The 12,413-nt window shown below is 39.9% G+C and overlaps 1 protein-coding gene across 2 annotated transcripts in view; it reads right to left on the bottom strand.

Annotated features, from left to right (window-relative positions):
- Nucleotides 1-5,282, bottom strand: part of LOC133615383 (keratin, type II cytoskeletal 8-like) — an 8,344-nt gene extending 3,062 nt beyond the window's left edge. For both annotated transcript variants that reach the window (XM_061973946.1, XM_061973938.1), the window contains exons 1-8: nucleotides 4,668-5,282; nucleotides 3,700-3,908; nucleotides 3,561-3,621; nucleotides 3,336-3,431; nucleotides 3,082-3,246; nucleotides 416-541; nucleotides 136-356; nucleotides 1-44 (exon numbers count right to left, since the gene is read on the bottom strand). The exon at nucleotides 1-44 is cut by the window's left edge and continues 33 nt beyond it. In XM_061973946.1, the coding sequence (XP_061829930.1) occupies nucleotides 1-44; nucleotides 136-356; nucleotides 416-541; nucleotides 3,082-3,246; nucleotides 3,336-3,431; nucleotides 3,561-3,621; nucleotides 3,700-3,908; nucleotides 4,668-5,168 (1,423 nt within the window). In that variant the 5' untranslated portion in view covers nucleotides 5,169-5,282. The remainder of the gene's footprint in view (nucleotides 45-135; nucleotides 357-415; nucleotides 542-3,081; nucleotides 3,247-3,335; nucleotides 3,432-3,560; nucleotides 3,622-3,699; nucleotides 3,909-4,667) is intronic.
- Between the last annotated feature and the right edge of the window lie 7,131 nt (nucleotides 5,283-12,413).

Below are 12,413 nucleotides of genomic sequence, written 5' to 3' on the forward strand. Positions count from 1 at the left end.
AGGTCTGTATGTGGATTGTTGCACTTCCGCCACCAGCTCCAATCCTGCAGAGATCAAACAAACAAACAAAAAGTTAGGACACAATATATTTGTAGGAAAAGGATTCCAGGAGCTCAAAGTCTAAAAGTTGCATACCTCTCCTCCTCGCCCTCCAGCAGTTTCCTGTAGGTGGCGATCTCAATGTCGAGAGTCAGCTTGATGTTCATGAGCTCCTGGTATTCCCGGATCTGGCGAGCCATGTCCTGCTTGGCTCGCTGCAGGGCGTCTTCCAGGTCCTTGATGCGGGCCTTGGCGTCCTTCACCGCTATCTCGCCGCGCTCCTCGGCCTCTGCGATCTGAGCCTCCAGGTTGGCGCGCTGCGAGGTTGGGGTAACGTTAGCGAGGACACCAAGACCGATCAGAGTGTTGAACGCACCTGTCCCTTGATAGCGTCGATCTCGTTCTGGATGCGACTAATCATACGGTTGAGTTCTGCGATCTCGCTCTTGGTGTTGCGAAGGTCATCCCCGTACTGGCCAGCAGAGGTCTCCATGTCCTTGTACTGGAAGGACGGAATGAGAATTGACATGGTGCTACTTTGGACACATTGTAGACTGGTTCTAGCGGATTTTCCAACGTTATGGGCGGATTTTCCTTAAAATTCAGGAAGTGTCATCAATGGGATAAGGAACAGGGCGTGACCCAGATCATATCTAAGTTGCCTTATGTTACCATGTTAAACATCTACGTGTGTGGATGCTAGTGGCCCCGCCTACACCCACAGAGACTCACTCTGTTGATTTAAATCCGCAATAGAACAAACCGTACAAAGAGTGAACCCGCTCACAGCCGGTTTTGAAGAAACAGACGAACAAAACAAACGTCAGGAGGTTATGTATTCGCTGTGGTTTGTTTGTCGAATTGTTAGTTAGCAACTTAGCTCAAAAAGTTATGGCTGGATTTTCATTGAACTTTTAGGAAATGTCAAATGTAGGATAAGTGATTGGAATTTGGGGATGATCCGAACAACCATCTAGGTCATACTTGCCGACCTTGAGATCTCCGATTTTGGGAGGTGGGGGGAAGGGGGGTGGTGGTGGGCGTGGTCGGGGTGGGACGGGGGCGTGTTTGGGGGCGTGGCTAAAATGGGAGGGGTATATTTACAGCTAGAATTCACCAAGTCAAGTATTTCATATATATATATATATATATATATATATATATATATATATATATATATATATATATATATATATATATATATATATATATAAGAAGTACTTGACGTTCAGTGAATTCTAGATATATATATATATTGTCGGAGGCAGATATTTACATATATCCGAATTTAAGTTGTACTTCTTCCATTTCTTTGTCATATTTGAAAACAGCTCGTGTTTTCCATTTCTTCTCTTGATGCTCTGTCAGCAAGTATACTGTGTGTGTTAACCTTGAGTTCTTTGGAATGTGTTTTGACTAGCATTTGTTTTGTCTACAGAGATGGGACGAGAGAGAGAGGGTGGTGGGATCGGGAAGACAGACCATTTTGGGAGGCGCAATAGAATGTTCTAGGGTTAGACTGGTCTCAATCAATGTATATTGGCAAAGCTTTGAGAATATACAACAAAATACCTATTCTGTCTCTGGTGGTTTTTCAACTCAGCTTTAAGTGTCGGAAAGAACTTGGGAGCGAATTGTGACTTGAATTCCCTGGGAGGAACAACTGGTCCAAAACGGGGTGGGACGGTGGCGTGGTTGGGGGCAGTGGCTAAAATGGGAGGGGTATATTTACAGCTATAATTCACCAAGTCAAGTATTTCATATATATATATATATATATATATATATAAGAAATACTTGACGTTCAGTGAATTCTAGATATATATATATATATATATAAAATACATACTTGAATTTCAGTGTTCATTTATTTACACATATACACACACACATAACACTCATCTACTCATTGTAGAGTTAAGGGTTGAATTGTCCATCCTTGTTCTATTCTCTGTCACTATTTTTCGAACCATGCTGAACACCCTCTCTGATGATGCATTGCTGTGTGGCACGCACAAAAGTGCTTTCATCAAATGCACTAGATGGCAGTATTGTCCTGTTTAAGAGTGTCACAACATTGCTGTTTACGGCAGACGAACTGCTTTACTGTATACAAAAAAGTGACTGCTGTTGTTGTGTGTTGTTGCCGCGCTGGGAGGACGTTAATGAAACTGCCTAACAATAAACCCACATAAGAAACCAAGAACTCGCCCTCCATCATTCTACAGTTATAACGTGATTGGGCAGGCACGCTTTTTTATATTGTGGAGGACCTGAGTCCGCCTGAATTTCGGGAGATTTTCGGGAGAAAATTTGTCCCGGGAGGTTTTCAGGAGAGGCGCTGAATTTCGGGAGTCTCCCGGAAAATCCGGGAGGGTTGGCAAGTATGATCTAGGTTCACAATATATTTTTTTAAAGGATTTATTACTATTGGGAGATAGGGCTTGTGTTCTCGGAGTGCTTTTCTACTTATTATTTGTATGTCTCTAGCAAAAACAAACAAAAGGTCCCTCTTTTTCAAGGCAACAACTCATTTTTTTTTATATTGTTTCCAATGTCAGTGAAAAAAATAACAGATTGCAATGACAATGTTTGCTAACTTGCTTACAACCTTATGTCGTGTTGCAGCTTCATCTTTCTCCATGTCGCTGGTGTGTGTGAGTGCCAGGCAGAAAAGCTCTGTAGGCTCCATACAGGAGATGAGCTGTCTTTTTGAGAATTACATTCCGTTTTTTTAATTGATTCAATGATCGATTTGTTGACTGCTCCTTCATTTGTGTTTAATCACTTTGTGAAGCATGCATTACCGCCACCTACTGGGCAGTGGAGAAACATTATCGACTCCAACCTGCGATTTCATTTAATTTTTCACAAATAACTAACAGCAGGTGACACATTTGGTACATTGGTATAACACAAACCAAAAGCCTTGGTTGTGTTAGAAGGTTCTTCTATTGCCTCCGTTGACAAAGTGCTTGGATTTTATACATTTTTCTCTAACATATGCTAAACAAATTTACACCGTCAGTGTTGGATGTCTACCTTCTGCTGGTAGAACGTCTCCGTGTCGGCACGGCTGCGGTTGGAGATGTCCTCGTACTGAGCCTTCACTTCAGCGATGATGGAGTCCATGTCCAGGTTGCGGCTGTTGTCCATCTCTACGATGACTGAAGTGTCCTTGATCTGGGTCTGGAGTTCAGCAAGCTCCTGATAGACAAAAACAGGCGCATGAAGTTTGATGGTGGTAGAGTCTTAAACCATGGCGGTAAACGGTGTTTGAGGTTTGTTTTACGTACTCTGTCATAGATCGCCCTGAGGAAGTTAATCTCATCCTGAAGACCGTCAATCTGTGCCTCAAGATCGATCTTTTTCATGTAGGCAATATCGACATCCTGTTGGTAGAGAAGAAGAAGGAACAATTTCCCTTGTGGATCAATAAAGTTTGTCTAAGTCTAAGTCTAAACAAATGTTTTTTTTATTGCGTTCCAGTTGCAGAAACACTTAAGCGCTCCAGCAGTTACCTTTTTGAGGACAACAAATTCATTCTCCAGATTTGCACGCTTGCCGATTTCATCCTCGTATCTGAAAGAGCCAAATAAAACGGACAAATCAGTAAGTCTATAACAGCTGATTGAGTCCTCGCTTTTTGGTGGTTCTCACTTCATCTTGAAGTCTTCCACCAGTCCCTGCATGTTCTTCAGCTCTCCCTCCAGTTTGATCTTCTCGTTGCCGAAACCGTCCAGCTGTCTGCGCAGGTTGGCGATGTAGGCCTCGAACATGGCGTCGATGTTGGAGCGGGTGGTGGTCTGCTCCTGCATCAGTTGCCATTTGGTGTCCAGCATTTTGTTCTGCTGCTCCAGGAAGCGTACCTAGGAAAAACGGAAATTTAAAGAGTGGGTTCAGGGTTAGTGTTTAGGCAAGGATACAATATCATGACATGAATATGTCCCTGTGTCTTCTTTCTTATCTCGGTTGCACGTTGGTATAAACAAGACCCCCCCAAAGTATTTTTATTTTAAAATTGCTCATATGGAGATCCAGCAAACCATTTTGAACTTCTGGATGCAGATTAAGGGGGCGGAAGGTTGAAGCCCATCCCTTTGTATTGGGTGCCACGCCTCATATAGCCCCTCCCCTTTAATGCACCTCACCTTTTTGCTCTCTGGCACATTTTGCGAATCTATCCGAAACTGGATCAATAGTGGTGTAATGGTTCACATTGCTGACTTTCACACAGTTAGTGTGGGATTGAGTCACAGTCAGCCTTTCCTCAACCCAAAGACTGGAGTTAATAATCGGCATTTCACTGCACTGGTTGACATACAATAAGGAAATATCATTGACTTTGGTAAGTTTGATCATACTCAGGTGGTATCTGCTGCATCAGGAGAAGAAATTGAGTGCTACCGTAACTCGATCACCACTTGAGTTTAGAGACATCGTACATTGGATACGACCAATATAGTGTTTCCTGCCTCTTGCTGGAAGACAGATGGCAAAGGTCCAGCTATGGTCATGGACTTCTAGCATTTACAGTCTGGGGGCTTTGCGGTTGTATATATAGAGTTTGCATCGATCATCTTTCTCCACAAACCAATGCCTATGTTAAAAAATGTTTTTACACCTACCTTGTCAATGAAGGATGCAAAGCGATTGTTCAGGTTCATGATCTGATCCTTCTCTTGTAGACGCACGCTCTGGATGGTGCGATCTATCTTTAGGTCAATGGGGGTCAGCAGGTTGGTGTTGCATTGGACGTTTGTAATGGGAGGTATCATCAAACCGCCAGATCCAAATCCACCCATGGAGTAACCTCCTCCACCGCCAGAAGCCATGCTGAAACCTCCACCACCACCGCCGCCACCACCCATGCTTGACCTAAGTATCGAGGAGCTGGAGGCCATCACTGGTGATGACCTGTACGACATTGCAGATCTGGAGGACCAGCCACGTGAGCCGCTGCGGCCGCCGCCGCCACCGCCGCCGCCACCGCCGCCACTGCCGCCACCGCCGTAACCACCGACGAGACTGCCACTGTAACCGCCACTGTAACCGCCGGTGAGACCGCCAGCGAGACTGCCGCCTGACCCATAACTGGTGGTCACGGTTCTACTGGAACGCATGGTCATTGTAAGAGGAAAACAAGTCACACACAAAGAGAGAGGGGCAAAGAGAGAGAGAGAGAGGTTTGGCAGAGCAGAGGTGTCCACTAAGAGGAGAGTCAAGTCCCTCTAAGTACCTTCTTCCTGACCATGATGGCTTTTTATAGCTTTCTCACAGCAAAGGAGATCCTACCGAGCGCCGCAGTCCTCCAATCGCATGGACGTACCAGCAGGGAGGCGGGCCCTTGCAGCAATAATGCAGACAGGTAAACACCCTTGTAAAATGATACGGGCTTGACACACCCGGATGGTCCCCGCAGAAAAGCACCATAGAGAGAAAGAAAGGACATTCTGGTTGATTTTATTCCCACTTTGTACTGATCTTCCTGAGGACCACACTGTCTGACAGGGATGTGGTGAGACAAAAGAATTGCCTTGGACTTTTTGATCCAGATTGGCCCCATGCATAGTTGTGGTAATACTACAGTGCAGATAGCTAGATCCTGTACTTGTTTATCCAGTACCAAAATTAGCCATTTCTGTTTTTTGTTTTTTTTCCTTCAAAATGAAGCCAAACCTTGAGATTTAACACAGAATTCATTTAAAGGGACAACATCCACCAATATTGCACGCTTTTATGACCAAGCGTTTCCCCTGCAACTCATGCGTTTCAGGCTTGTTCATGCCCCACCTTGTTAATTATGCATTTGGACCTACAGGTCATGTGTCCACAGAACGCAAACCCCCACCCCCCAGAGACCATTTAATTGGTTCTTGTAGCTCGGCTTCTGTTTTGTTCTAAAACTCAAACTGGAAAAGCCATAGAAAATGCAGTGAGATGACTGAATGCCTCATGATAAGACCAAAGGTGAACTTTTTCATGTCCTAGATCAGGGGTGTCAAACGTACGGCCCGTGGGCCGGATCAGGTCCGCGAACAGGTTTTGTCCGGTTGGGGGGATGAGTTTGCTAAGTACAAAAATGAGCCGGAATGTTTGAATGAAGGAAACTGCTGTTCTAAATGTGTCCACTAGATGTTGCAATAGCAATTCTTTGTATCTTTCTAGATGATGCTACATATGCTACAATAGATTCCAGGGATATGATGATTGATTATACATTGCAACATTATGTATTATTAGGGCCCGCATGGCCCATTGCATAAGGACTCCCACAGGGAGTCCTTATGCAATGGGACATAAGGACCTATTGAATTTGTAAGGTTTTATTCTTTCCTTGTTATTATTCTTCCGCCGCCTCTTTGAGCACTAATTTGACCCACTTAACATGCTTCAAAACTCACCATATTTGACCCACACATCAGGACCTGCGAAGATTGTCTTTTAATAAAAAAAACGAACCCCAAAACTCAAAATTGCGCTCTAGCACCCCCTAGGAAAAAAAAAACTAGACTGCCTGTAACCCCCACTAGGAAGGTCGGAGAGACATGAAACAAAAACCTCTATGTAGGTTTGATTTAGACCTAGTTTTCATAATTGTATATCCTCGGGCAAAAATCAACAGGAAGTTGGCAATTCCCCCTTCAAGACAAAAAAGTACTAAAAACAGTCACTTTTGCCTTTTTGAGCTGTAATTTGACCCCCTTAACACGCTTCAAAACTCACCAAACTGAACGCACACATCAGGACTGGCAAAAATTGTGATCTAATAAAAAACCTAACCCCAAATTTAAAAATTGCGCTCTAGAGCAATTTTTGAATAAAACAGAGAAAAAACTGCTCCTCGGAAGAAAAAAATGACAAAACTGCCTGTAACTCCCACTGGTAAGGTCGGAGAGACATGAGACAAAATCCTCTCCGTAGGTCTCACTTAGACCTACATTTCATAAATTGACAACCCCCAGCAAAAATCTACAAGAAGCTTGCTATTCCCCCTTCAACACAACATTTTTGTAAAAACCGGTCACCTTTCTTCAAACATTATCTCCTCTGAGCGTGTTTGTTGTTTCGGCTTCAAACTAACACAGGAGAGAGATTGAACCCTTTTGATTAAAAGTTATCGAAAGAGTTTTAACACCGGCTCCGGTTTTGATTTTATGACCCTTCAAAGAGCCGCTGCGCTGATGCTGCTGTTTTTTCAAGAAGGCTGCTTAAAAGCAGGAAGCACCAGCGTGCCCACGCAATGCAGACAAGGTAGGTACACTAAACAAAAGTATTGGGACAATTCGGACTAAAAGTAGACAAAAGTATTTGGACACTTATGACGAAAACTGAACAAAAGTATTGGGACACTTAGGACTAGCACCTGCCAAATACGCGGGCCCGACCAATGCTGCTTGCAGCTTTAATTTGAGTTGATCTTTTTGTAACACAGTTAGTGAATGAAGTGCACGTTTGTAGTTTATTCCCCATATTTCTACACAATAACTCAGATATGGTAACACTAGCGAGCAGTGGAGAATCTGAAGTGATTTTTGGTATTTTTGATTTAAGCTCCTATTTTGGTGGCTTTTTCTCTTTTTTTTGGTATTTTCCTGTAGCAGTTTCATGTCTTCCTTTGAGCGATATTTCCCGAATCTACTTTGTTTTAGCAATCAAGACTATTTAAGTTGTTTTATCCTTCTTTGTGGGGACATTGTTGATTGTCATGTCATGTTCGGATGTACATTGTCTTTGCTCCACAGTAAGTCTTTGCTGTCGTCCAGCATTCTGTTTTTGTTTACTTTGTAGCCAGTTCAGTTTCAGTTTCGTTCTGCATAGCCTTCCCTAAGCTTCAATGCCTTTTCTTAGGGGCACTTACTTTTTGTTTATGTTTGGTTTAAGCATTAGACACCTTTTTACCTGCACCTTGCTTCCCGCTGTTTTTCGACATCTACAAAGCAATTACCTACCGGCTGCCACCTACTGATATGGAAGAGTATTACACGGTTACTCTGCCGAGCTCGAGTGCACCAGTCAAGGAAAATTAGCAAACTACATAAATAACATCCTGTAATTTTATTTTGATTTTTTTTTTATCTTGATAGATTGAAAATTAACACCAATGAGTTGACTGATGAACATTATAACATAATTTATTCAGAAAGTATAAATAACGACATTTCTCGACCGATTTTTTTATCGTTTTCAAAAAAATGTCTTAATTTCTCGCCCGGAATTCCCCAATTTTTATGAAATTCCCATTGAAATGAATGGGACATTTTTCAAAATTCCACAACTCCCACATTTTTCATGTAATTTAAAATAATTCCCAGTTTTTAGGGACATTTACCCCACTCAAAATGAACTGGCCATTTTTCAAACTTCCACCATTTCCACATTTTTCAACGTATTCAAACTATTCCACCTTCAACATATTCCACTCATCCTGGACATTCAAAATATAATTTTTCCAAGTTCAAAGAAATTCCAGGAATTCCCAGTTTTCCAAACCCTATTTCCACCATTGTATCTGGCGACTACTCCTCCCACATTTTTCAACCCACTTCACACAAAACATTCCTTCTTAATCAGGACAAAAAAACAAAGTTGTTTTTTGAACTGGAAAAATTCAAATTTTTTCCGAAATTCCAGGCATTCCGTAATACCATTTCTCAATGAAAAATGTTACTACTTCAACATTTCTTGACCGATTTGAAAAATTCCAACACCAACCATTTAGAACATTCAAATATTTTTTTACCTTTTTCAAAAAAAATCCTTCTTTTCCCACCTGGAATTCCCAATTTTTTTTTTATGAAATTCCCTTTGAAATGAATGGGACATTTTTTTAAATTTTTTAAACTCCCACATTTTTCTAATCTTTAGTAGAAAAGGCCCATAGTGTACTTTAGGAGACATGGTCTCATCTAGTGGCCAACACTAGTGCAATATTGATTTTTTTTTTTTTAGTTCATTTAGCCATGTTTATGCTTGAAAATGTTCAACTTAGACCAAAAATAGTGGCCCCCGATCTAAAATGAGTTTGACACCCCTGTCCTAGATACACAAGCTGAAAGTAGACCTCCATTCATCACATTGGACAAGGCTTTGCAAGGAGGATTTGCTGCATCAATTGAGAGCGTAGTTTTTCTTTTAGTTTTTTTTTAAAATTAAAGTTATTAAAAAAAAAATTAGAACTAAAAAAATTCCCGTTTTTTCCGAAATTCCAGGCATTTTGTAATACCAGTTCTCTATGAAAAATGTTACTACTTCAACATTTCTCAAACGATTTTTTTTATCGTTTTCAAAAAAATTCCTTCTTTTCCCGCCCGGAATTCCCCAATTTTTATGAAATTCCCATTGAAATGAATGGGACAATTTTCAAAATTCCACAACTCCCACATTTTTCATCTAATTTAAAAGAATTCTCAGTTTTTAGGAACATTTACCCCAATCAAAATGAACTGGCCATTTTTCAAACTTCCACCATTTCCACATTTTTCAACGTATTCAAACTATTCCACCTTCAACATATTCCACTGGACATTCAAAATATAATTATTCCAAGTTCAAAAAAATTCCAGGAATTCACGGAATTCCCAGTTTTCCAAACCCTATTTCCACCCTTGTATCTGGCGACTACTCCTCCCACATTTTTCAACCCACTTCACACAAAACATTCCTTCTTAATCAGGACAAAAAAACAAAGTTGTCAATTGAGAGCGGAGTTTTTCTTTTATTTTTTTTAAAAATAAAGTTATTAAAGTTGTTTTTTGAACTGGTAAAATTCCCGTTTTTTCCAAAATTCCAGGCATTCCGTAATACCAGTTCTCTATGAAAAATTGTACTACTTCAGCATTATTCGACCGATTTTTTTTATCGTTTTCAAAAAAAAATCCTTCTTTTCCCACCCAGAATTCCCCAATTTTTATGAAATTCCCATTGAAATGAATGGGACATTTTTCCAAAATTACACAACTCCCACATTTTTCATCTAATTTAAAAGAATTCCCAGTTTTTAGGGACATTTACCCCACTCAAAATGAACTGGCCATTTTTCAAACTTCCACCATTTCCACATTTTTCAACGTATTCAAACTATTCCACCTTCAACATATTCCACTGGACATTCAAAATATAATTATTCCAAGTTCAAAAAAATTCCAGGAATTCACGGAATTCCTGGTTTTCCAAACCCTATTACCACCCTTGTATCTGGCGACTACTCCTCCCACATTTTTCAACCCACTTCACACAAAACATTCCTTCTTAATCAGGACAAAAAAACAAAGTTGTTTTTTGAACTGGAAAAATTCAATTTTTTTCCGAAATTCCAGGCATTCCGTAATACCATTTCTCAATGAAAAATGTTACTACTTCAACATTTCTTGACCGATTTGAAAAATTCCAACACCAACCATTTAGAACATTCAAATATTTTTTTACCTTTTTCAAAAAAAATCCTTCTTTTCCCACCTGGAATTCCCAATTTTTTTTTTATGAAATTCCCTTTGAAATGAATGGGACATTTTTTCAAAAATTTTAAACTCCCACATTTTTCTAATCTTTAGTAGAAAAGTCCCATAGTGTACTTTAGGAGACATGGTCTCATCTAGTGGCCAACACTAGTGCAATATTGATTTTTTTTTTTTAGTTCATTTAGCCATGTTTATGCTTGAAAATGTTTAACTTAGACCAAAAATAGTGGCCCCCGATCTAAAATGAGTTTGACACCCCTGTCCTAGATACACAAGCTGAAAGTAGACCTCCATTCATCACATTGGACAAGGCTTTGCAAGGATTGAAAGTGGAGTTTTTTTTGTGTTTTTTTTCAATCATCATAACGCATAAACCTGTTGATAAACTGCAAAAAAAAACAAAAATCAAATTCAAAAATACATTGCTCTTACCAAGAAAGATTACTCATCCTTGTAGTAAATATCAGTGTATGAATTCAAGCATATTAAAGTATATGCAAAATGTTTATTTCGGGTCACGATACAAATACTTGAATTATGTAATGAATGTTAGTTTATGCAGAATATTTCCTGCTGTCACCACCTGTTGAAACACATCAACGTTTACTTGTGGTGTGGTTATAGTCTACTCTAAAATGTCCAAAAGAGCCTCCTGATTTAGATTGCCTTAGGGCAAGCGTCACACCCCACAAGAAATAAATACCAGCTTTTTTTTCTTTGTTCATGTATGGAGTTGTCTTATTAAAGCTTTTTGCCTGCAGTTAGATATTTTAGTGTATTATTTAATGTTTTTCCCCGTAGAGAAACAGATGACAGCCAAATGGACTTTGCTGTTTTATTTTCACTGAAACAATACAAAATACGTACTCATATAGTAGTACCGGTACAGTTGGCACAGTACAGTAAACTGACAGTTAATATTTAACATGTGACATTTCAAACAATTTTAAACAGAATTAGTTCATGCACAAATATATATATATATATATATATATATATATATATATATATATATATATATATATATATATATATATCAATGACGTGCAGTCACCAGAGGCAGGTGAGACGGGGCCTCACCTGCCATCATGGAAAGAAAAAAAATGTAAAAAGAAAAAAAAAAAAATTAAATTGTTATATGTATCCAGTGATTATACTATAAAGTTATTTTCCATTTAACTTCACCAGTTTTAGATTATTTTTATTCAAAATCGCTGAATTTTCACATTTGCCGTTCAAATACTGAGAAGAGACGGTGCGGTGATCAGCAGCCAGTTGAGGCACGTCACTCAGTGCCTCAACATGGATTCCGGACTCGGCTAACTGCTGGCCTGCTGTGCAGTGAGACTGTATTGCTATATGAACTATATTATACATTTCCATAGTTTAGTTAGCTGAGGTATATAATGTACAGTGTATTTTGTCAACAACTGTATGTGTGTAAAGTATTTATTGTGCTGAGCGATCATAAAACGGCTGCAAAAGACGCACTGTGTGAGGCTCGCCTCCTGCACCCCCGCCGTAGAATTGTTATATCAACTAAAGCCCACACTTAAACTTTCCACGTGCAAGATTGAATCTATTTTTAAAAAATATTTCATAAGAAGCCAAAAAGTGCAAAAACAATAATGTTGGTGTTGGAGGAGTTGTGAATGACTGGAGGGACACAACAGTAGATACACCTGCAGACTGCAGGTGTACCTAATTCACAACTCCTCCAACACGAACATTATTGTTTTTGCACTTTTTGGCTTCTTATTAAATAACTTTTGTAACCTATTTTCATGGGCTTTCCTCTTTGTGATGTTAAGTTCCTGTTATGCACTGTTATACAGTATATGCCTTGAGCTCTTATTTTGAAGGCGCTAAGAGCGGAATTTTGACACGTTGGAGTGGAGCGTAAGTTTTTGAAAG

This window comes from Nerophis lumbriciformis, linkage group LG01 (assembly GCF_033978685.3).
Source record: "Nerophis lumbriciformis linkage group LG01, RoL_Nlum_v2.1, whole genome shotgun sequence".
Classification (NCBI taxonomy): domain Eukaryota; kingdom Metazoa; phylum Chordata; class Actinopteri; order Syngnathiformes; family Syngnathidae; genus Nerophis; species Nerophis lumbriciformis.